The sequence below is a fragment of the Microtus oregoni genome, unplaced genomic scaffold (genome assembly GCF_018167655.1).
Source record: "Microtus oregoni isolate MIOR12 unplaced genomic scaffold, Mior012 000009F_ref0000495, whole genome shotgun sequence".
Taxonomy (NCBI): Eukaryota; Metazoa; Chordata; class Mammalia; order Rodentia; family Cricetidae; genus Microtus; species Microtus oregoni.
In genome coordinates, this window is record NW_024543068.1 from 25764493 (window position 1) to 25791054 (window position 26562).

Consider the following 26562-nt stretch of genomic DNA (forward strand, 5'->3'; position numbering starts at 1 on the left):
GAGTTGGGAGTCGAGTCTCTCCAGAATTTATCGGGATACAAGGACTCTGCTTAGTTCTAAGACCCTGCAGAGTCACACTAACAGCTGACACTGAGCATGGCCTATGTGAGAGGCATCGCTCTATGCACTTCACGTGCTAGTTAACACTGGGATTATAGTTTGACAATTTACTTAAAAGTAAGAACCCTGAATTCCCCAATTTGGAGATGAGAAGACGGAGTCAGAAAAGCGTACATGCCTTGTATGTAGAAAGGCATGCAGCAATGTGGCTGCACAGGAACCCAGAGCATCCTGCACACACACACACACACACACACACTTTCAAAAGGCTTAAAAGAAAAGCGGGACTCAGGACAGCTGGGCCCCAGTGTTGCTTTTGCTGGTCCAACTCACATGGCCAGACTGAGCTGTCTTCCCTCGACCGTGACCAGCTTCACAGAACATCATTACCAGACAAGACTGCTCCATGCCAGCAGAGGATCAAAACAGAAATACAACTCCCTACTCATGTCTGAACACAGAAAAAACAGGGAACACTGTCCAAGTATCTTCTCCCTGACTAGGGAGTCACTCTGCTTCTTTACCAGTTATAGGATTAACTTTGATCTGGCCTTCTCTCTTTCTAGGTAAGATTTACTAAGAGAACCAATCCCAGAATTACATCAGCTTCCTGCCTGAGTGCATCCAGAACAAAGACTCTCTTAAACCTAACATAACAAATGCTCAAATCTAAGTCCTACCCTGTACAGATTTTAATTACTTAGACAACTCACAATTATTACAGTGCTTGTCACTGGCTTGCCTTTTGACAAAGGAAACAAAGAAGCGCACAGTCACGAGCTGTGGCCTCATTCCCTGACTGCTCCACAGCTTTCCAGAGTGTTGCACTCTCCCTAATTTCTGAGGCGGGGCCCTGAGTTTTCACATCATGGTGACTAAGCCATCACCATGGGACACTGAAGCTCCTCGGCTTCCCCTCATGTTCTGTCTCCTATAAAAAAGTAATGGGCCGGGCGGTGGTGGCGCACGCCTTTAATCCCAGCACTCGGGAGGCAGAGGCAGGCGGATCTCTGTGAGTTCGAGACCAGCCTGGTCTACAAGAGCTAGTTCCAGGACAGGCTCCAAAACCACAGAGAAACCCTGTCTCGAAAAAACCAAAAAAAAAAAAAAAAAAAAAAAAAAAAAAAAAAAAAGTAATGAACTCAGCTGTTCCAATGGCAGCCCCTGCTAGTCTCTGGGAGGCAGTGACGGTTTATATAATTGCAAAAATCGAAGTCCTCAAAAGTTTAGAACCAAGGTGTGCCTTGTAAACATACACAAGAGCTTCCTACGACACTGCTCTTTTTGACCGCCTAAAAGAACACGCTTTATTACTTACCTGACATTCCATCCATAATAATGCACCAAATATAAAACCTCCCCGTCATCGATCTCGGTGCTTTTAATGCTGGCTTCATAAATTTTCTGCGTTTTTCCTCGTCCATACTTCACTTTCACTTTGGTTCCTGTCAGGCAGGGTTCTGTGTCATCGTCATCATCCTCCCCTTCCGAGTCACATTTGCTCTCTGTGTCTTCCCTGCAGTGAATTACAACATTGATAATGCTACTAATCGCTTAATGGAGAACAACATCATCAGTGATAGAGAGTCCAGCATGTAGAGTCCTTACAGCCTAAGTTACCTTAGTAACATGTCAGTGGAGGAGGAGAAGAAGGAGGAGGAGAAGATTTTAAGGACTCCTTACTAAGGTGCACTGTACAAAGGTAAAACCGTACTTCCAAAGGCCAATCAATAACCACAGCTAATAAGTCACAGCAGTCAACAAGTCACTTTAAACCAAAATAAAATCAAACCATATGCCCAGGGCTGGCCGTCTGGATTCATAATCAAGTGCCATCTTACTCATGAGAATGTCCTAAAGCTGTTTTGTAACTTCTTGCAACTACTTGTCTTCAATCTACTTCAGCACTACGTCTTCTTGCTTAGAGTGGTTCTTAGCAAGACAGACTGTGTGGCGTGTAAAGAAACGAGCAATGGCTGCCTGCATTAGTAACTGTGTCTCTGAAACTGTTTTACGCTTTACATATGCGGCTACTTGCTGAAATTATAAGAAAGTAATGGTAGAACAAAGCTTTAGGCTTTGGTTGACTCCCATTCTAACTCCTCCCCCAGCGGCTTTTCCTTATTTCCATTGTTAAACATAAAGGGAATGCGGATTACAAGTCCAGCAAGATTTTGAAACTGTAACGATAAAGTGTACTGCCTATTAACCTTGCAGGGACTCAGAAGACAACCGCCTCAAGGGTGAAGGAGGTCTTCTACAAGACTGCAAGAGCTTCAGGAGCGGGCTGAAGGTTTCATGCACAGGGCTCATCTGCATCAGGAAGATCTGCTCTCCAGGGACACTTCTCATAAATATCCCAAAGAAATCATTCCAAAACACAAATAAAAATCTCCATGACTCCTGATACAGATAATATGTACTGTTAATTGTTTGTATACTCAACTTTTATTTAATAAAATAGAAAATTATCCTTCACATTGAAGATTAAACTATTTGTTCTAATAGTTGTGCGTCAAGTATTTTAGCCACATAGTTATTTATATAGACTCAATATTAAAATTAGACCCTCTTTTAAGTAGCTCACCTTGATAGTGTTTTAAATATTTAAATATTGTACTCCTTATTCTCAGCTCCCAATTATTTCCTGTTACTTTCTAAATCCTAATTATACTTCGCTCAGAACTTTTTAAAACTAAACTATTTCAAAGACAACCGCACCGGTTCACACGCCTACCCACCAAGCATCAAGCAACTTTCCTACTCGCCAGTTACTACTTTCCTTTCCTAAACTGATGCTCCCAATGGTTTATTTGTAGATGGTGACAGCTACCATTCGGGCACAGCAGCCCACTGTCCCCAAATTTGGCTGAAGATCTCAAACTTCTAGAAAACTTAGCATTATGTAATAAAATAACTAAAAAACAACTGGAGAAAAGTTCCTGTTTTCAAGTAAGTGTGTTAAGGTGTTGTTCTAAAACTTCCTTTTAATTACTATCTAAAAATTAGTAAATTCATTTGATCACATGTGCAAAATGGCCCACTATACAAAATGGTGAGATAATACTTTATCTAGCTGAACTGCCTAATTTTTGGGTATTTTTAGGTCTCTTCGATCCATGCAAGTCTAATACATGGAAAAAAAATACAGTTTTCACTCAACAGCAAATAGAATGGACATTAAAAAGCTGAAATTTATGGATGAGATGTGGGGCAAGAATGTATCTTCCAAACTAGAATCAGGGGTGCATGCCACTCACTCTAATACAATAACTTGAAAAAGAAAACTGTCTTAAATCAAGCTAACACACAGAAACATCTGCTAGTACTTGCACCCATGTGTTTGTTAGCTTCCCACATTGTACCTTTTTTAAAATGGAATTTTTGCTGTCGCTGTTTCCTCTTGTCCACTTCCTCCATTTTTCTCCAGCTCCCTTCCCTGCTGTCAACTGCAGGACCTTTCTTTTGACTGGTGGCGCAGCCTTCTTTGAGGCCACTGTTTAGGGCACAAGTGCTATTAAAATGGTGCGACCAGTATATTCTCCAATTCCGAAAGGCGATACACATCATCTTCACAATGTGTCTCACCTTCATTAGACAAGAGGAACGGAAGTCCCAATAAGAAGACATTCCCTCACACCTGAATCTCTAAGCAGGAACAGAGTGCTGCTGGACCCCCGACAGGGGCCTCTGGAGAACAGACATAAGACAATGTACCTCTCTTGGCTTGGCTCTTCCTCTTCATCTGAGTCTTTCTCAGAAGCCTCTGGCCTTTTAAGTTTCTTCTCTTTGTGCTTTGGTGTACTTTTTCTCCCGAGTAGCAGCTCATTTTCTTTTTTCTCTGCTGTTTCATAGTCTTCATCGACATCCTTATTTTCTGTATCATCTTTGATGAATTTATCTTCTATTTTCTCTTCTTCTATTTCTTTTTTAATAGCATTTGCATCTCGAACAATTTTCCTTCGCCCCTAGTAGAGGGGATAAAAGCTTTTAGAGAGCTAACACTACAAATGGAGAAAGGCATCTTTCTCTGAAGCTTCTACAGTAGTGAGCAAGCTGCTTCCTGGCTTGAGTATGAATCAGAACAATTAACTCATTTGGACTATCTTTTGGAAGTAAGTGACTCATCAATATAAATCTCGCTCTTTTTTTTTTTCTGAGACGGGGTTTCTCTGTGTAAATTTTAATTATGTCTTACACTACCATGATCCCTGGACAAGTTATTATATGTATTCATAAGGAAAGTCTTATCTCCTAGGGCTGGGAGTGCAGCTCAGTGTGAATGGAACCTTTTTCCAAGTGCAAAGAGCTGGTTTCAGCACCTAGCACCCTAGCAACCCCCATAAAATCTTTGCTCACAACATTACTCTGTTTGGCAATGTCAGGGCTTTGGAAGGGCTTAGCAAGTGCTCTTCCCAAGGGCACCACCCTTAACCTTATCCCGTTCTAAAAGACCTGGGAACTTGGGTTTAAAAAAATTAAACTATCTATATGCTAATGATAAAATTTCCTAATAATTATGTTGGGCTGGCCAGATGAACCAAGGAGAAAAGGTACATACTTGCCACCAAGCCTGATGACATGGTTCATGACTTATTTGGACTCATGGTGGAAGGAAAAGTGACCCCCACAAATTATCCTCTGACCTTCACACACACACACACACACACACACACACACACACACACAGAGTAAATGTTTTTTAAATAAAATGTTTGTTACTAATAATAATCTTTATATACTCCCCTAACTTATGACCTCTTTGGAAGGTCTGTGATCTCCAATCTTATTGTTTATTAAAATAAAAATCAAATTTCAATATATTTTCTTATAATAAAAATCAAATATCAGTATATTTGTGTGTGATTATACACTAGGGACCCAATGGCACCAATGTTTAAAAAGTGAGATTTTGGGGCTTCAAGAGCACAGGCTGCTCTTCCACAGGGCCCAAGTTTGGTTCCCAGCACTCTTACCAAGTGGCTCACAACCATTTTTAACTCCAGCTCCAAAAGATCCAACATCTTCTTCTGGACTTTGAGGGTCTCCACACACAAGTCAAACACACACACATACACATAAAAGCAAGCAAGCAAACAAAGTAATTAAAAAGTGAGATTTCTCTGAGTGAGTATCCAGAGCAGCACTGGGCCGGAAGAGGCACTACTGTCTCCAGTAGCCTCTATCAAACCGCCAGCAGGCCAACTGGCTTTGACACTGGTGAGCCTCTTCAAGACCTCAATTCTGCAGATCTACCTAACATGATGGCAGAACACATCCCTCCTCTACTTAGAATTGGGGGATTTAAAAGAAAAAGGAAAAAAGTAAGTAAGGAGCTGGGGAGGTGGCTCAGCATGTTAGAGGGCTTGCTGTGCAAGCATGAGGACCTGAGTTCAAATCCCTTTCAAATCCCTTTGCACCCACCTCAAAAAAAAAAAGAAAAAATAGCCACAGTGCTGGGAATTGGAGGAAGGGTCAGGGGAAGACAGCAGGGTCACTAGGAATTACTGGCTAAGATGAGACTTACAGGTAGTGAGAGAACAAGTTTCAAGGGACTAAGGCAGAGGGACAGAGCAAGACATCTGACATCCTCCTATGGCCTCTGCATTTGCAGACATGTGCACATACCACACACACACACACTCACAGCGCCCCAAACAAAAACCTAACAGTTGATTAAAGCATGGTATAGTTCACCCCTGTAATCCTAACATTTGAAAAATGGATGCTGGATGGTCAGAAGTTAAAAGTTATTCACAGCTATATAGTGAGTTGAATCTAACTTGAGCTATGAGTCTCTTTCTCTAAAACTAAAAGAAATCAATTAACAAAACTTTTAAATAAAAATAAAAAACAGATGTACACATTTCATGAAAATATTTCACTTATTAGATGAGAGAATTGTCAGTTTAAAAACAGGGATTCTAATTCTAGATGCTGGAGAGACTGCTCCGTAGTTAAGAGCACTTGATGTTCTTGCAAAGAACAAGGTTCAATTCTCAGCACTCACATGGTGGCTCACAACCATCTGTAACTGCAGTTCCAGGGGATCTGGTGCTCTTTCCTGGCCTCTATGAGCTCCAGATATGCAGGTGACACACACAGACATACATGCAGGCAAACACCAATACACATAAAAATAAATAAACCCTTTTAAAAAGAGAGAAAAGCAACCCCTCCACAAAAGCACAGATTCTGAAAAACTTCACTGTTCCTTTCCATTAAATATGGCTTCACCAACAAATAGGATACATTAAAAACTGAAAGTCAGGCATAATGGTTGCACGTCTTGAATCCCGCCCAGCTCTAGGGTGGCAGAAGTAAGTAGATCTCTGTGAGTCTGAGGCCAGCATGGTCCAGGACAGCCAGAGATACATAATAGAGAGACCCTGTCTCAAAAAAAAAAATTTTTTTTTGACCATATGGCAATCCATAAAATGACAAATCATGCTCTGTAGCTATCACTGGGCATGGATCAGAATACTGAATGGTAGGTGCTGGAGAGATGGCTCAGCGGTTAAGAGTATTGCCTGCTCTTCCAAAGGTCCTGAGTTCAATTCCCAGCAACCACATGGTGGCTCACAACCATCTGTAATGAGGTCTGGTGCCCTCTCCTGGCCTGCAGGCACACACACAGACAGAACATTGTATACATATAAATAAATAAATAAAATTAAAAAAAAAAAAAAAAAGAATACTGAATGGTAATCCTTTATGTATGTTTAGTCAGTGAAGAGAAATACAGGGGCCAGTGTGTGTGAACATGTATGTATGAATGTACGCATGTGGTGTGTGTGCATGCGTATCTGTGTGTGTTAGAGAGAGAGAGAGAGAGAGAGAGAGAGAGAGAGAGAATATGAAGATAAAATCAATGTACAAACAAATAAAGTTGCATAGTATGCACATAGATTTACAGTCGGGGCACAGGAACTGTCAAGAGGCTATACACTCAACTATTTAATAAGCACTTCCTATGTGCTGTGCTTCTTTATTCTAGAAGCATGGGATCACATCAATAAGCAAATTCAACACTCATCCTAGCTTTCAAGCAATGCAACCTTGGTACGGAGGGAGAAAGAGAAAAAAAAATCAATTCAGACATTCCAGCTAAGAGGAGTGAGAAGGGAGGAAAGCAGCGATTGTAAATAGTGCAACCAGTGCAAGTTTCATTGAGGTAACATTTTAGCAAGAAGAAAGAGTACATGGGACTGAGTCAGATGACAGACTCTTGAGCAGACTGTCACAGAAAGAAGACAGTGCGTTTTTTACATGTGTGTGTTTTTTCCACTTGGTTTGGTTGTTGAGGACAGGGTCTCATGCTTTGGTTTAGGCTGGCCTGGACCACGCTGTGCAGTCCAGGTTGAACGCGGGACGAGTCTCTTGCACCTCAGGATCCTGAGCGCTGCGACTATAGGCATGAGCCACCATGCTTGGAGGGAGGGCTTTTTAAGTAGAGAAAGTATATGTGTTAACAGTACCCAGGAAAAGGTTGCTATGATAACTTCGTTGCAACATTACTAATTACCATAACACAAACTAGGACTATGTCACAAAGTTTTGCATATATATGTTAAAGGTCCACAATAAAACTTTTAAACGAATGCTTGTAGCAGATGAAACCACTAAGAACTCACTCTTGGAGACTTCTGCTCTGTGTCCTCTCTGTCGCTCTCACTGCTGGATTCGGTGTTCTCCTCGGGCTCACTCTTCACCTCCATCAAAGGCATCTCCTGGTTCGCGTTTAGAGCCTCTTCCATGGATTCTTCAAAGTCTTTTTTCTCAACTTTTACTTTGGGTTCATGGTGGTGAATAGTTCTGAACTGAATATTTGCAGAACGGCAGTACTCCTCAAAACCATAAAGATATCTAAACACACAATATTTCATCTTAAGAACTCCTAGTCTTTGCATTTATTGTGAATAAAAGGTAAATAAATGGTAAAAATTAAAAAGCATCCTTTGTCTGTTAGTACTCTCTGAATGTCTTTGATACAATTAAACAGAGGTACCAAAAACTAAAATATTGTCCAGAGAACCTGAGACGGTTACAGTTTAACAGAGTCATCTCAGAACACTGTTCTAGAACAGAGGTTCTCAACCCGTGGGTCTGAATGACCCTTGAAGGCTGAATGACCCCTTCACAGGGGTCACCTAAGACTATTGGAAAACACGTATCTTTACATTACAACTCAGAACGGTAGCAAAATTACAGCTATGAAGTAGCAACAAAAATAATTTTCTGGTTGGGGTCACCTCGCCATAAGGAACGGCATTGAAAGGTCGCAGCATTAAGAAGGCTGAGAGCCGCTGATCTAGAACATGTACGCAACCAGAGCTACAGCCTACATGCTGGACTGCAGCTAATGAGAACCCTGACCCCTGACCTGAAAGAGGAAATCAGCATCACATGGGAAGTAGAGAGAGCGGGCACTAAACTCTCAATCTCCCAGCCTAAAGTGAACACTTATGTTTCTTGTTTGGAGTGCTAATGCATTAAAAGAAAGCCGCTCCCTGAAAATGTTTATGTTTTTGGTTTTTCAAGACAGGGTTTCTCTGTGTAGCCCTGGTTGTCCTGGAAGCCTCTGCAGAACACGTGGGCCTAAGAGATCCACCTGCTTCTACCTTGAGTGCTCGGATAAAAGGTGTGCACCACCACCATGCCTGGCTGACATTTATTCGTTAATGAAGCTGGACTACTTACTTTCTATAAGCAGTTTTTACATTGTAGGAAGCAGCTGAGTTCAAAATTGGAATGCCAAGGTCCATATAAATTTGCTTCCATACAGCACCACTGTCAATCTGAAAAAGATTTTGTTAATAATTATCAAAGGACACTAGCATTCCGTGTTCTTTGCACAAACAGTACTTGCAGAACACCGGTTACTTACATTGTCACATCCCCCCTGGTGGTAGACCAGTCTAAAGAGCTTGAAGAGATTGAGGTCTTTGTAGCCCAGAACAGGAGGTTTGTTGATTGGAGTACCTTTTTAATGTCAGAGGGAAAAATGAAGAGTTCAGTCACACGAAAACTACTCATCTGAAAGTAAGGCTATCGACCTCCATCCAATTCAGCAAAATCCCCTAAGCGGAGGTGTGCATTTAAATCCTTCAATCACGTAGGACACAAAGTCTTCTCTGTGCTCCTTGTACTGTTATGCGGGCTCTATGGATTTCAGAAGTTCTGCCCTTCTATCAAGGTACCTCTATTCCGTGAAATGGCTAAAACTAAGTGAAAAACTGAGGTTGCTGCATGTGGCTGGCATTGCTGGCTCATTATAGCATGAGCAAACGAAGCAGGAAGGCTATAGCTCCATCCTTGCTGCTTAGCCGCATGGAAAGCTGCATGCAGTTCTCTGCGGGATTACTTCTCAAAACCCCAGAATGGCTAGGCCAAATTACCTGAGGATTTTCTAGGACTAAAAAAATGTCAGTGTGACGATTTCCAAAAGTTCCATTTCTTCTACCTCTGTGGAAATCCTGTCCCACTCAGAAAGAAACCGATGTTCGTTATCCTTAGCTTGTGGAGACCAAGGATCACATGAGCTTACTTGGCTGAGTCCAGCATTACCATTGTAGTTAATAACTACACAGAGAAATATTATGATTGGTCACTTTCTACTTCTGACTAATTTAATCTTCCAATAAATACCAGGGAGATCAGATTTAACTATGTAAATACTGATTTCCTATTATTCCACTTACAATAGTTTGCCTTTATTCCAAATATCTAACTACCATCAGGTATGACTGATACGTAGGCTTTCAATGGACTATGCGACACTCCCAAGACAGCAGAAACAATGTACATACCTCAAACATAAAGCCACAAAATGACATACCTCTGTCTTCCATAAACTTATAAAGCTGCTGCAGGAAGTTGTCCCTCTCTTCAGGATCAGGTTCTTCCTCAGGCTGCAAACACAAGCACAGTGGACAGAAAGAAATACGATGTTATTTGTGAATCCAGGACCCCTGGTAGTCACATTTTAATGCTTTCAGGTTTTTTGCTGTTCAAACTCTAGGCCCCCCCAAATGCCAGAAACGTGCTCCACCACTGTGTCCATGCCCCGCTCCTAACTCACATTCTGATAACAAAGCTCTGCGGCAACAGTAGGCCAGGCTACTCCCTTCTCTCCACTTTCCACTCTGACTCTGCCTTGAGCATGGTCGAAAGACTAATAAGAATTAAGAGGAAAATATTCCAGAATGCAGCAAGAGGACTGGTTTTACCTCATTTGACTTTATTGGGGGCGGGGGGGGGGGGGAACTGTCATATGGCCCATAGAACTATATTGAAAGATAAGCACAATAATAAAAAAATTCTTTTATAGAAAACAATATCATTGAATGAATATAAACAAAGACTGTAACGTCAGTGGTAAAGGTTTTCTGTTTAGATGAGACTCTTTTATTATTAATCGAAATTCATCGAAGTAAAGCTATATAAATTGTATTTTGGCGCAGACCTCATCACCTCCTTAATCTCCCCCTAGCCCGCTTTTCTCCAGTGCTTTCCTTGGATGGCGTCTGTATTTGCCACTGTAACCCTTTAAGGCATTTATAGACAGCATCATGTCACAATGCCAAAAGGCTGGATACTCCTTACCTCTGCTTCAAAGTAAATCAAAGAAAGTCAACACATAATTACTTTATCGTGTCTGCGTCTATAAAAAATAAATTTCAAAAAACCACCTATTTATGTGTTCCTATTTATTAATTATGTAAATCTAATACTATTTTTCTATAACACTATTATAGATTTAAAAGAAAATATCCTTAGGGTGTCAAGATGGCTCCTTAGGCAGAGGCACTACCACCATGCCTGACAACCTGAGTTCAACCCTTGTACCCACGTGAGAAAGAGAAATGATGGTACAAGCTGTCCTCCTGCTTACACATGTCATATAGCACGCATGTACACACACACAGAATGACAGATTGCCTATCAACACATATGCACAGCTTTTCTGGTTGTTTGGAGATTATGTTACAGGCAGGACAGGCTGACCTCTTGACCCTCCTGCTCTCCCCTCCCACATGCCGAGACTGTAGGCATACACCACACCTGACTTACAGAAATCATTGAAAATTCAGCAGTACTGTGGAGAAATTAATAAAACGCTTATGTTGCTTCCATATAAAGGATCATGACATTAGAAGATTACTGTGTTCTATGAGAATAATTCGATTTTTAGATGTTTAGATGAAAAGCGATGTTCAGGCAATAAATATCGATTATTCAGTATCTAGAAGTCAACAGGCACTTTAAAAATCATGTTATCCTTTAAGAATCTTAATAGCTAATACTATTCCTAGGATCAATGAACATATAGTTGATTAAAATATATAATAAAATCTAGGAGGCAGGCAGATCGCTGTGACGCCAAGGCCAACTTGGTCTACACAGTAAGTGTTAAAACAGCCAGAGCTACGTAAGACCCTGTCTTGAAAAAAATATAAATATATAAAATATAATAAAACTTGTTCCCCAGCACAGGAAACAAAAATAAACCCACTAATTATAAATGGGGAACAAATAAGGTTATATCAAACAATGCTAAATTCTTCATGATTGAGGATAATTTTTACAGATTAAAAATAGCTTAAAGGCATTGAGTTAGTGGATAAATAAAGAGTATTTTAGGCTCTGTGAGGAAACATGCCATGAAATTTTAAGTTTAGGTGCAGTTCTAAGATACAAAAATAAAATCAGTAAGAAATTTAATTTACATATGTCGATTTTCTTGAATGGAGATTTCCACCAAAAAATAAATAAGCCAAAAAACAGCATTTTGAATTTACCTGATAATTTTTGCAAAAAATGAAATTCTTTAATCTCATAAGGAATTCTTCACCATAACTTTAAGTAGCTGTGTTACACAGACTAGGAAATGCCTCCCTGTGAGCCTTTTGTCTGTGGCTTGCTGTCACCTCCATACTTCTCACCCCTCTAGCATCTCTTTTCAGATGGGAAGCCAGGGGCTGCACTGTTCAGGCCCTAAGTGTGGGAAAGGGCAGGAAGAGGAAAGGTAGAGGACTCTGAATTGTCAGACTTCTTCTGGCCATGTAGTCAAGCATCAGTCAAAATGGCCACGCAAGGAGGGGACTCTAAGGACACAAACGACACATGTAACATGATTATGATGTTAAAAAATTTATAAGCCGGGAGGTGGTGGTACACACCTTGAATCCCAACACTCATGAGGCAGGCAGATAAACAACTACCTGAAATACTAAGTTAGAATACAGTGGTGCCTAGGAACAGTATAAATTTCTTTCTTTCTTTCTTTTGTGGTTTTTTTGTTTGTTTCTTTGTTTGAGACAGGGTTTCTCTGTGTAGTTCTGGCTGTCCTGGAACTAGCTCTGTAGACCAGGCTGGCCTCAAACTCACAGAGCTCCACCTGCCTCTGCCTCCTGAGTGCTGGGATTAATGACATGAGCCACCATCGCCCAGCAGTTGGTGTTTTCTTTCATTCTTCTCCAGGCTGGCAGTGCTCAGGAGACTATCAGCTTTGGATCATCGTTACTTTATTCATGGCTTTAATCTGTGAAGACCGGCACATAGTTAGACAACCATTGTGTGATGAAAGGACATTTTTGCAACTGAGTTGACAAGATTTTCTTCCGTGTTTCACACTGGCTAACAACCAATCCTCTGCATCAAGTCCTGAAAACGGGAAGGAATAAGAGTGGTTCGAGACGCGTCACTGCTCACCTGCACCTTTCTCACGTGGACCTGGAAACGAATGCTTATTCAGAAAGGGCACAGACTCCAGTGACAAATGGACTTTATACCACTTTATTGGGGAGACAAACGTCATTTGTTACTCTTTTCTTTCTTTCTGTCTTTCTTTTTTCCTTCCTTCCTTCCTTTCTTTCCCTCCCTCCCTCCCTTCCTCCTTAATTTTGGAGACAGTATCTCTTCTGCAATCTAGGCTAGCCTGGAATTAGTGGCAATCCTTTTGCCCAAGTGCTCAGATTACAAGCATGAGCCACAAATGAAGTAATACAAGGTGCAAGTCAGAAAGGTATCCAAGGTGGCCTGGAACTCGTAGCTATCCTCCTGCCTCTGACTAGAGTGCTGCAATTACAGGTGAGCACCACCGCCAATTCAATTTTCATTGTATTCAGCCTGTGACAATTAACAGTGAGAAGAGAAACGGGAAGACAAGGCCAGCATTTGACTCATATGCCCAACGATGCAGGAGCTTCCGAGCAGTATCTGGGCGGTGGCTGGGAGATATGAGACATGGGAGAGTGAGAATAGAAATGTGAACAGGGGTTAATTCATGAAAGCCAGACGTTCAAAGGCCAGGAATGAAAAGATACAAAACAACAAAAACCAATCCCAAAATCTTGTGTTCATCTGACATGGGCTCAAAGCTATTAAAGGGTTTCCAGTGGGCCAATTACAAACAAGCATTGTTAAAGACTCTTTGGTAAGGTCCAGAAAACTATCTCAAACTGATCGAAGAAAAACATTATTTAAAAAAAAAAACACACAAAAGTATGAAAGAGAGAGAGAGAGAGAGAGAGAGAACACTATTACTTAGAGTACACTGTCTAAGAAGAGGTATTTTGAAGAAAAGTTGTGTTAAAGACTGTTCTACTTAACTTTCAAACAACAGTCCAACACCTTGCCTCAAACAGGAATTTCCCAAGATTTTATATAATCCACATCTATTCATTTATTCAGAAACTAGGTGATGAGGGTTTAATATGGGCCAGGCTCTTAGTGCTAGCTGCCCGGGTACCCTGGGGAGAAAGGATGAGACACAAAGTCCCTGGCATACCTTGGGTTCATTTACAGAACAAGAAAGAAAAAAAAAAAAACAAACTGAAGTGCTTGTGAGACCCCAGCCTAAGTATTCTCACAAGAAAAAACTAAAAAATAGAGGTTAGCGCTGAGGGTAGGAGTCTGTTTTAAAGGAACCATAATGTGTCTAACTTCCCTCCATAATCCACCTCTCTCTCTCTCTCTCTCTCTCTCTCTCTCTCTCTCTCTCTCACACACACACACACACACACACACACACACAGAGGTAATAGGGTTATGCAGTTCTCATTTAAAAATCAACAAGTCTGTAAAAATAAGTCAGAAAATATTGGGTCGGTCATCTTTACTTGTTCAACTACAGAGCTACGTACTTTAACAGTGATAATAAAAGGTGTATCTTACTAGTGGCAAATGTTAGAATACAACAGATATATCACAACACCTCAACAACTAGTTAATACAGACTTCAATTTAAAAGGAAAATCTTTTAAATTTTAAAAAAATGATTAGAAAGATAGTTCAGTCGTTAAGAGTACTTGTTGCTTTTGCAGGAAAAGGGTTGGTTCCCAGTGCCCACAGGGTCTCACAACCATTTGTGACTCCAATTCCAAGGGACCTGATACCTTATTCTGACCTCTGTGGACACCAAGCATGTACATAGTGCACAAACATACATTCAACAAAACACTCATACACATAAAATAAATAAACCTTGGTACAGTGATGTGCACTGCAGTCTCAGCTACTCAGGAGGCAGAACCAGAACTGCGGGAGCACAGGAATTCAAGGTCAGCCTGGGCAGCACAGCGACACCCCACCTCATAAAAGGCGAGAGGGAGAAAGAAAGAGAGGGAGAGATTAAAATCTTGATCTCTGATGAACAGAGAGAGAGAGGGAGAAAGAAAGAGAGGGAGAGATTAAAATCTTGATCTCTGATGAACAGCGAAGGCCTATCTACAAGGTTTCAATCGTAAAAGCTGACAGTTGAGCAGGGAGTGGTAGGAGACAGCTGTAAACCCAGCACTGGGGAGGGGGGCGGGGTAAAGGAAGGAGAGTTCAAGGTCATTGTCAGTTGTGGAGCCGGTCTGAGGACAGCCTTGGCTTCCAGAGCTCCTGTCTTAAATACAGGGGAGCTGGTGAGACAGCTCAGGAAGAGTGGTTGCTACCAAGCACTGAGTACAAGCCGCAGGAGAGAACCAACTTCTACAAGCGGTCCTTCAGCCTTGAGACAGACTATAGAGCATACACCTGCCTCCTCTACCCAAACAAATGCATACATAAATAAGTAAATACAAAACAAAAGAAAAATAAGTTTAAAAAATTAAGTTGGCAATATTTGTGTAAGGTCCAAGAGCCCAGACAGCAGTAAATTACCTGAATAAATAAACCTGGAATAAATGTGACATTAAGTAATGTTCAGCACAATGCTTTGAAAAAGAGATGGTATTACATAACACGCTTCAGAAATATTTCAATTCAAAAAGGTAAAACCCACAGCCTCTTTTGTGCCCTAAAATTATTTTATTCCCAAAGGGATCACAAGTAGTTTAAAAAACTGGCATCAGATCTAGTGCAGAGAATGGAATGGAGGAGGGTACGTGTGGACGTGCAGTACACTCAGGTGCCACTGCGTTCGTCTAGGCTAGGACAGTGACTGCCTGGACTTTGGTAGGCAGAGTAGTTACTGAAAGAAGTGGGCAAATTAAAGAGCTATTCAGGTTGGTACAAGACAAAAGGTTTGTATATCTGAATGGAGTTGGCGGGGAGGACTAAGGAAAGAATCAAGATGCCTTTTGTGTACTCCGTGTGTACTCCGTGTTAGACAAGCAGGTATGGTGCATATACTAAAATAAATTAGGAATGGCCAGGGGAGGACTAGGGAAGGTAAGTGAGGCCGTGAGCATACTGAGTTTGAATACTGATAAATAAAAAGAAATTTACACACACAGTTTAGTATAAATGCGTGTAGCTGAGACAACTGAGATTACATATAGACTCAAAGCTATTCTATCATTTGGTTGGGAGGTAAACCAGAAAACAAACGTCACCTGCTGAGATCTGAATGCTACTAAGGAGTAAGATGAGATAAGACACACTTCTGCTTGACTGTCAGCGAAGTTGTTCTGGTAGTGATGACAGGACAAGACATACTACAGAGAGAGAATGAGAAGTCAGGGACAGTGCATGTAACTGAGCAGCCTGGCCAGAGGCAAGCACAGCCAGCAGTGGAGGGAACGCTGGGACCAGGGCGTGCAAACTGGGCTCAAGAAGGAAAAGCTGGAGTTGCTAGGGCAAGACTTCCTGATCCAGAGCAGAACCTCAGGGACTTGGCTCTCAGAGGACGCACACTGTCGACTGTGCCTGAGCAGGCATACTGGAGGGTCTAAAACTACTCTCGTGAAGTTTATAGGGCTTAGTCTGCTCCCATTTGAAACTTAGGGGTTTCTTTCCAAAGCCAGAGTGAAGACAAGGTGACGTTCAAAGAGGATGACCTGACTACAGACAATGAACTGACCAATAATAGCCAGGGACCCAAGAATGCCTGATCCTAAATTTACAGGCATACCATCCCTCACTGTTACACACACGTAGAGCACGTCCAGGAGCCCAAAGGATGTGTTTTATATTTCCAGTAAGACACTGCTTTACAACCTAACAAAAACCTCCTTAAAATAATTATGTAACTCTTAAATTACCACAGTTAACTAAACCAAGGAACTTATTTTCCATTTGAAATGGTACATACATTGTCACCATCAAGATGTAATATAGGTGCTATAATCAAGTTTTTTTTTATATCATTCAAACCTCTTATATGACCACAGGTATAAAGTATGATCACAAAGAAAGTGTTTTAAAAACACAGAAAATGTAGCTGTATTAGAGGGCTGCAGAGATGGCTCCACCGTTAAGAGCACTGGCTACTCTTCCAGAGAATCCTGATTCTCATCACCCACATAGTGGTTCACAGCCATCCGTAACGCCAGTTCCAAAGGATCTGACACCCTCTTCTGGTCTCCATAGGCACCAGGCTCGAAAGTGGTGCACAGACCATACATGCAGATAGAACACCATACACACTAATCATTTTGGAAATGCAGCTGTATTTGTGTGAACAAATGTACAAATCTCATTAGTCTTATTGGGTGAATTTAGTGTGCTTCACATTTTAAGTTAAAACAGTAAAGATTTTTTTCAAAATTCATTAGGACTTTTAAAAAAGATTTTTCTTTTTATGCATCTGAGTGTTTTGCCTGCATGTATGCCAGTGAACGACATGCAGGAAGTACCTGAGAAGGCCAGCAGATGGCACTGGATCCCCTGGAGCTGGAATTGCAGATGGCTGTAAACTGCCAAGTAGGTGCTGAGCACCAAACTGAGGTCCTTCTGCAGGATCAGCTGTTCTCTGACCCCTGAGCCATCTCCAGTCCAGTTAGGACATTTTTATTTCCTTGTTTAGTAGTCTAAATTTAAGCAAGTTGTTATGTTTGAATGTAAGTATCTAAGTTATCTATTGAAGGCTGTTGTTCCAGATATACTTAATGCTTAGTTTTATTGGAATTATTTGATATAGCTATAATTATTTATACTACATTTAAAAACCTTTAGCTTTTACTGACAGTTTCCTGAGTTTTCAGGTATTTCCTGTGGAACTATATACAAAGTGATTTTGAATAATCATCAACAAATGCCTTTAATCTACATGGTCATAGATTGACACAGGTGACATTTAAATACTAAAAATTTAACATTCATATTTCCCAGAAATAAAAACCTCAAACACTTATGACTTCTACAATAGTGGAAGATCATCTTGGGTAGCAAATGTGATGGCAATTCCTAGGAAATTCAAGATCGGAGAAATGAGTGTATCAATCATTAGACTAAAAGAGGAGCAGTTCCTATAAAAACTTCACTAATTTTAATTTTCATTGCTAAACATGAAATCTGGTACACAAAGCTGACTTATAAAGCCATGATGATTTAAGCTAAAAATAGTTAAATTCCTCTTGATAATTAATCTTCTAACTTTTCACCCTTAGAAAACTCCCTACATTTATCCAGTATAATTCCAAGTCAAGAGAAATGAATAACTGCTAGCATTATTATATTCATATGGACTTCCAAATAAATTTCCTAGTTCAAAAAAATTTAGTAATGTCTTTTCTAATATAAAATTTTCTTGAAAAAGTTTTCTTAACAAAGACATTTAAATAATACCCACAAAAATAACCTCTAGGCTTTTCCCAAAATAATTATCTCTATGTTGTAGTTAAGAATACAGACAGGAACTACCCTCTGTCAGGTCCTCTCCCCAGCACAGTAGGAGGCATATTGCTTACACTTCAGTCTTGAAGTAGCATGAGTAGAAAATCAAATATTAAATAAAAAAGCTACTGCTCCACAATAAAGCTGTAGAATCTCCAATCTTCCTGCTCCCACTGTGTTGAAATACCCGGAGCACGATGGCTACAGAGGCTACTGCTCGTTCGCACTGCAGAAACAGTTAACACTTGTGTGATCTGCTGCATACGCCTGCCTGCTAGCCTGCACTGATGACAACATACAGTGCTGTTTAACGGCTCACAGGATGGTACAAGGGATCTTTAAGACTCTTGTAAAGCAGCATTCAGTGGTCCTAAGAAGTACACTATCAATACATCTTGGGAGGAATTATGATCTGTAATAGAACTTAGCCTCACTGGTGTGGGAAAGGCCCATAATGACTAAGCCAGGTAGGCCCTGGCTTACCGGACTAGTCACCATGTACCATGCTCATATTTCTCCCTTTGCTATGTATAGTTTAAAGCATTTCTTGGTTGACCAGCTTATTAAACATTTTAAAATTGTTGTTCAAGACAAGTTAGAATGATTCAGCAACTAAATCTCAAATCCAAGAGCAAGGAAAATGCAGCTGATATTTTTTCCTAAAACAACCTAAATCTTCCTCAAGAAAACCCACTAAGGTAGCCAGAAAACTAGCTCACAACAAGTACATATCAATAAAGCAAATGCTATGAAAAATGAGCATCTGAAAAATAATTTAAAATAAACTGTATAACTCAAGCCTACATTTTGTGATTTTTGCTGTTATTTTTTAATAGGAACAAAGCAACCATGCTCACTAAATTTTAGCAAGTTCACAAGAAACATATTGTAAAAAGATATCATTTTCTAAGTGTCCTTGTCTGTTAATTTTTCTTTACTATTACCTGCAATAGCTTCTGCTCTATTCATTTTTACTAATATTTATCACTCACAGCTTAAATGAAACATTACATTATTCTGAAATTAATCACTGTAACATGAGCACTATTTACTATTTTATAGGCGCCCTCTGCAACTTCTTTCAAAGCTCTTTTTAGCCTCTTTGTTTAAAATTTCAGGTTATTTTTTGAGGGGTGGGTAAAATGCCTTCTGGAAGGGACACCAATTAAAAGAACTAGCAAAAATAAAGAGACTAACCCTTTTTCAGCATTTGGCAATATAAGATTCTAATTGATGTTAAATAAAAATCCAGAACCTAAACCAGACTGTTAACAGTTCACACCCTGAAACTGTGGCCTATTTACCCTGAAACACACAACCTAAAACTAAATACAGATAAAATACAGATATCACATATAATATTCAATTATTAACTCCTGAATTTTACCACACTGTCTCATCACTGTCATTCAAAACGCTGTCTTATGTTTGAGGAAAATACCCTTTACCCTTTAATCCTCTAAAAATAGATTTCTCCTGTCTTTTTTACAAGAAACAATTACGCTTGGCTATAAGCTCTACATATCAGTCATATAATCAACACCCAAAAATTTACTTAATTCCATTTTTGGCAATCAAAACAATAACTAAATATTTTTTTAAAAAATCTTACCTATGTGCTGCATTTCCTTTCAAATGCAAAATGGTTAGCTTCCCCTTCTACTTAGTCAGTGCAGGGTCTGGACATGCCAGTCTGACTGGCAAATACCTGCTGTCCCTCTTAGGGCACAGCATCCGCGGGTTATCCAGCAACTACTTACATTCTCTTCCACACAGAAATCAGACATTACATGAAAGGAAAAGAAAGACAGCCCATTTCAAAGCGGCTGGCAAACCTCCATTGGCAACCTGCCAAGCCTCTGCTAAACCTTCCTGTCTTTCTGAGCATGCTCACTTAAAACCAACAGCACGTTACTATGGCAACTCTGTAGGCAGCCTGGAAGTATGAACCGCCATTCTGATTTCAGAGTGTAAAAAGCCAAATGCTGCAGGGGAGGTCAAAGGAAAGAACTAGCGTGCACTCTTCCTCACACGCGAATCTAGTCCTGGCATTCCAGAAGCTCACATTTGTGTGTTTAAACACAAAAGCAGTCCATAGTTTCAGGCCTGACATTTTCATGCTCAAATAGATCTTCTTTTTCAATAAACTCATGCTCTTTGTTTTGCCTCTCAACAACCAAAATTACACTAGAAAATTTACCCCACTTAACAAAACACTGATGAATAAACAGACAAACACCACGTGAGCAGCCATGGCAACTCCACAGATGATCCCTGTAACCTCACTGGGAACACTGCAATATCACAAAGAAAACCACTCCTAATAAAAATACAATCTCAATCTTTTCTGTGATTTGTCAAGATGCCAGATGAATCTTTCTTTGGAAGGAATTAAGATATTTACCCCTAAAAGGTTTCCAAGTTAGGAGAAGCAAGACCTGGGTTCAAATCCCTCAGTTCCACAGCTTAGCTGTACAGCTGAGGACAATAACTTTCTGACTCTAATGGCACCCTGAAAGCAGGATGACAATTACTTCACACACTGACAGAAACACCCAACCCCCGCACAAAATCTTACTGATTATCTCGGCAAAGTACTTAATGATAAGTTCACGCTGAAAACTGGTACTGAGGTCTACACTACACAATGAACCGAACAGTCACACCTCCTCAATCAAATTAAGAAAGAAACGTTTCAGACAATATATATATAAAATCTAGACAGAGAACAATCACATGGAGATATTATTTTCACTAGAAAACAAAAACAAACAAACAAACAAAAAAAAGGTTGCCATGTTGCCTGGAATTGGACCTACCAGTTCTTCTTCCTCCTTCTTGGCTTCTTTTTCCTTTTCCTCTTCATTCTCCTCAGCTGGGCAATCTTCCTCATCATCACTGCTGGATGACTCAAGAATCTCACTTATGTCCATTTTCCAATTATCAGGAACGATTCTAGCTTTTAAGAAGATACTTGCTCTCTGCAGCCCTGAAAGGAAACATGGACTCCAGCTGTTGGCACTGAACAAAGAACATGGACTTAAGGGAGATGCATGTCTTTCCAGGCCAGAGAGCTCAGTCCCAAACCAGTCATCATTCATAAAGTGGCGGAGGACATGTGAGTACTTCATGAGCAGAAGAGCATGTAGATTTACAACAAAGTTTCTTTATTGTGAGACAGGGTCTCACTATGTCACCATGTAGCCCAATCTAGCTTTGAACCTGTGATCCACAGGCCTCCACCTCCCAAGTAAAACTACGCCTGGCAGATTAGAAGTAGCCTTTTAGAAAAAAAGATTTATATTTATTTTATGTGCACAAGCGATCTACCAGATTTATGAGCACACGAGTCCACCAGAGGCATTAAATCCCCTGGAACTGTTTGCAGATGGTTGTGAACTGCCCTGTGGGTGATGGGAACCAAACCTGGGACCTCTGCAAGAGCAGTAAGTGCTCTTAACCGCCGCGCCATCCCTCCAGCCCCACTATTAGATGCTGATGGTCAGCAGGTGTGGAAGCACAGGACTCTAGTCCCAGCCCTCAGGAGCAGAGGCAGATGGATCTCTGTGAGTTCAAGGCCTCTGGTCTATAGAGTGAGTTCCAGGACAACCAGAGCTATGTAGAGACACTTTATCCTGTACCCTTCAAAAAGAAAATATATTGCCAGGCAGTGGTGACACACACCTCGAATTCCAGTACTTGGGAAGCAGAGGCAGGTGGCTTTCTGTGAGTTCAAGGCCAGCCTGGTCTACAGAGTGAGTTCTAGGACAGCCAAGGATACACAGAGAAATCCTGACTCAAAAACAGAAGGAGGAGGAAGGAAGAAGAGGAGGAGGTGGAGGAGGAAGAAGAAATATTAATGACCAAACACACAAAGTTAAATTTGTAAAGTTTACAAACCAAGTATTTTATGGAGACATTAATAAAAATGCCTTTAGGAGTGTGTCCAACACATTATCTGTGAGGTTCATACTCAGGAACCATGCAACCAAGCAACAAGGGAACGGAAAATCAAAACAACTCATTATGTTTTACCAGCCACATGCAGCCTATAGACTACAGGCTGGACACGGGATTCCAAACAGTTACTCTCGTCATAGACTGGTCAGGATTGTTCCATGTATTATTTTCCAGACAGTCATGTCACACTGACATACTGACTCAGCTTTCTTTTACCTGGTTTAGCACAGAGCTCAGATTCCGGCAGATTGAGAATGTCTAGTTCCTTAATGTCCTTTCTTGCTATGGAGTAACTATGAAAAAGAACAAAATGGGGACAACTACTTATTAAATAAAAAACAAACAAACAAAAATCATTTGAACAGTACACATTAACACATTCATTAGACCTCAAAAAAAAAAATTAAAATTATTTTGTCCTATAGTGTTTTAGAAGTTGCAGGCCATGAATGACCTGCTCCTTAAGAACGTATTGGAAGTAATACAGACAAAGCTAGTATTTTTAAATTTCATGTACTTAAAGTACTCTTATTTGAGAGCCTCAAATTCAATGTTTCCAATTATACAACCTTCCTATAGACAAGAGTTTCTACAAACATAGTCATTTCTTTTTTTTTTTTTTTTTTTTTGGTGGTTTTTTGAGACAGGGTTTCCTCTGTGGTTTTGGAGCCTGTCCTGGAACTAGCTCTTGTAGACCAGGCTGGTCTCGAACTCACAGAGATCCACCTGCCTCTGCCTCCCGAGTGCTGGGATTAAAGACGTGCGCCACCACCGCCCGGCTAAACACAGTCATTTCAATACTTACAGATAACACATATTTTGCTCAGTGTTCCCTAATTTTTGTTAATTTGTTAAAATATTTTGACTGTTATGTATATTATGGTATATTTTTCAAAGAGAATAACAAATATATATACTTAATTTTACTATTCTCTTTAAAGAAAAATGTGAAATTAGTAGAAAGTTTCTAAAAATCTGTTTTTCAAAATAAAAAGTAAAAGAAATTATTCTACTAATGACTGTTAAGTTTCATAATTCATAATATGAAATAACACATGATAAAAATCCAAAATTTTTCAATTAAAAAACTATATACACTTTATTTACAAATAAATGTCTTTAATACTGTTCACACATATTGAATTTTTATATGTTTATCAGCTAAAAGCACTCTAACTTTGAACACAGTAAGGAACAACTTCTCAACCCCCTCTCAAGGGACTCGCGTTATGGTGGGTGCCCATCACTCTGTCCCATCCCCATGAATCACACCAGGTGTTTCATTACTCACAATTTAGAATCAATAAATGATCGAACTAAACACTGGTCCTTTTTCACTGTGACATCATCATTGCAGCTGGGAGAGATGACCTGGAATACAAATTCAGAATCTACTGACTCCTCTTGCTCAGAGAAGAAAAAAAAATTGTTTGTTTGCTTGCTTGCTAACTAAAAAAATATTTTTCAGAGTTCTAAGTAATTAAACCCAAGGCCTTTTATATGCTGGGGCAGCACTCACCCACTGAGTTATAGCCCTAGCCAAGAATGCCTATCTGTTTGTGCGCAGGGCGGGGAGAGCTCAAGTATACCATGGCACTCATATAGGTTACAGGACAACTTGTAAGACGTGTTCTCTTGAAAATCAGTATGGCGATTTCTCAGAAAATTAGGAATCAGTCTACCTCAAGACCCAGTAACACCGCTCTTGGGCATATACCCAAAGGATGCACACTCATACTACAAAGACATTTGCAATAGCCAGAACCTGGAGACAACCTAGATGTCCTGAACTGAAGAATGGGTAAGGAAAATATGGTACATTTGCACAATGAAGTACTATTCAGCAATAAAAAATAATGACGTCTTGAAATTTGCGAGTAAATCAATGGAACTAGAAAAAAGAATCTGAGTGAGGTCACCCAGACCCAGAAAAACAAATATCACATGTACTCACTCAAAAGTGGCTTTTAGACATAAAGCAAAGAATAACCAGCCTACAGTCCACAACCTCAGAGAACCTAGACAGCAAAGACCCTAAGAGAGACATACATGGATCCGCCCAGGACAGAGAAAAAGACAAGATCTCCTTAGTAAATCAGGGGTGTGGGGGGGCAGAAAGGAGGGTGGAAGGGGAGAGGGGAGAAAAGAAGGGGAGTGAGGAAAAACGTATAGCTCAATTAAAAACAATAAAGTATATATGAAAAAAAGACATGGTTCTCTTTTTCACCCCGTGAGTCTTCAAGGGATTCAACTCAGGTTGTCAGAGTTAGTGGCAAGCATCTTTACCTATTGAGCCATCTCACCAGGTCTAAGAATTTTAAGTACTTTTAAAATAATTTAAGTAATTTTAAAGATAACTTAAGGGGCAAGGGGACTGAAGAGACAGCTCAGCAGCTGGGAGGACCCAGAGGACACAGGCTCTGTTTCAAATGCCCGCAGGTGGCTCTCAATTGTCTGTAACTTCAATTCTGGCCTCCACAGGTGCCAACCACCCTGTGGTACACAGACATACATGCAGGCAAAACACCCCATACACAAAGAAACAGAATTTAAAAATTAAAAGTTAATGCCAAGTGAATTATATTTTACAAGAAATAGCTTAATTGCTAATAGATCTCATTATTAATAAATTATAAAAGTATTTTATTATTTTTAACATATTGGCTTCCTAGAAACTTAACATAGTCATTAGGTAATATAAAAAAAATGAAATATAAATTAAAATACTATTGCTTTAAAAATTCGAACCTAAATAAAAATGACTACACTTATGTATTTGTGTGGGAGGGCACACATGTATCCAGCACTCGTGAGGGTCAGTGCTTGTCATCCTACCTTCCTTCCCCCATATGGGTCCTGGGATCAAGGCCAGGCTATAGGCTTGGCACGAGCAGCACCTTTACCTGTGGGAGGATCTCACCAGCCCAAGACTTGACTTTGTATCCAAAACAATAGCACTTATGGATATGTGGGCTATTCTTTATTTTTCTAAGCTAGGGTTCCTGTAGCACAGGTTGGCCTCCGATTTACCACCTAGCGAGACTGACTGACCCCTATGCCAACCCCATCTTCACTCAGGGCACAGACTGCAGGTGTGAGCAGCGCAGCTGGCAGGCATGAATGCAGGAGCTGCAACGGAAATCTGGCATATTCCATCACCTGTGAACTAATGGCCTCCATACTGACTCTTGTCACTTCCAGTCTTTCTAATAATGGAGCAAACAAACTGTCTTGTGAACATTCCCAAATGTGCAGTGCAAATGGCATTCTGTGCCAAAGCTATCGGCAGAATTATCTCCTATATTCAGATGACCATTTAAAGACCCTTCTGCCTCAAGGATCAACTATCCTGGCATTCTATTCTCCCCTACTCTTGTGAACAGTCAGTCACAGAGGACTCTCGGCGAAAGACATACCACCAAGCAGTCTTCCCTCACAAAATGTCCTCGATTGCTCGTCTGTCCTCATTCTTCCTGTGTACGCAAGGACTGGCATGTCTAAAAACTCTAAGTGCATCTTCCTGTCTATTATGTCCTTACTCTAGTTTATGTGCCAGTACTAAAAAAATTACTATAGAACTCCTTTTTTGTTGTTCTTTGTTTTTTTTGGAGACAGGGTTTCTTTGTGTAGCCCTGGCTATCCTAGAACTAGCTCTGTAGAGCAGACTGGCCTTGAAGTCACAGGGATCTGCCTGCCTCTGTCTCCTGAGTGCTGGGATTAGAGGTGTGGGGCACCACCGCCAGGCTGACAAGCTCTACGACACGTCAGGTTAGCCTCCACCTCCTGGCTGAAGCAAGCCTCCTGTTTCTGACTGCTGAGATGCTGAGATTGCAGCTGTACAGCACCACATCTGAGTAAAGATGGCTGAGAAGGGAACCGCTGTGAGCTGGTCACTTTTCAATGATTTCTCCTAAAAACTCATATCTAGATAATTAGCTTGAATGCAGTAAAGAATTAAGGTGCTAGACATGGTGGCTCTCCCCATAATCCTACACTTTAAGAGACTGAAACAGGAGGACTGATGTGAATTCAAGGCCAGCCGGGCCTACACAGTAAGCTCCTGGCCATCTTAAACTAGAGTGAGACAAACAAAACAAAAGAATTAAGGGATCAACCTAAAAGCACTGAAGTTGTAAAAAAGTAATGGGACATCGGAGGAAAAAAACCCTGAAAGACGTCAATAAATGATAACAGAGAATGGATAATTAAAGACAATGTCCTGACTTTTAATTTTTAAACACATAATAAAATCTTCATTAAATTAGTAATATTTCCAATATATTTCAAAAAAGCTTGACAAATTCATTTTCAACAAGAAATAGAGCTGACTGACTTTGCAATGACACTTCACTTACCAAAGCAGGGTACCACTCCGGCCTCTCCGCTGCAGTGGTCACACGCACCACCTTTCCCAGTAAGCCATCACTGAGACGCCGCTCATCCTCATCCTCCTCTTCACTGCTTTCTTCTTCCTTTTCGTCTTCAGTGCTGAGGGCC

At 40.5% G+C, this 26562-nt stretch overlaps 1 protein-coding gene across 3 annotated transcripts in view; it reads right to left on the bottom strand.

The window, feature by feature from the left end:
* Arid4a (AT-rich interaction domain 4A) overlaps positions 1-26562 on the bottom strand; it is a 69139-nt gene that overhangs the window by 17897 nt on the left and 24680 nt on the right. For all 3 annotated transcript variants that reach the window (XR_005974828.1, XM_041658136.1, XM_041658134.1), the window contains exons 8-17: positions 26421-26553; positions 23357-23436; positions 22282-22358; positions 20925-21094; positions 9899-9971; positions 8948-9042; positions 8761-8858; positions 7695-7926; positions 3778-4028; positions 1379-1576 (exon numbers count right to left, since the gene is read on the bottom strand). Coding sequence is in view for 2 of the 3 variants with exons in the window: in XM_041658136.1 (XP_041514070.1) it covers positions 1379-1576; positions 3778-4028; positions 7695-7926; positions 8761-8858; positions 8948-9042; positions 9899-9971; positions 20925-21094; positions 22282-22358; positions 23357-23436; positions 26421-26553 (1407 nt within the window). In the remaining variant the exon portion in view is untranslated. The remainder of the gene's footprint in view (positions 1-1378; positions 1577-3777; positions 4029-7694; positions 7927-8760; positions 8859-8947; positions 9043-9898; positions 9972-20924; positions 21095-22281; positions 22359-23356; positions 23437-26420; positions 26554-26562) is intronic.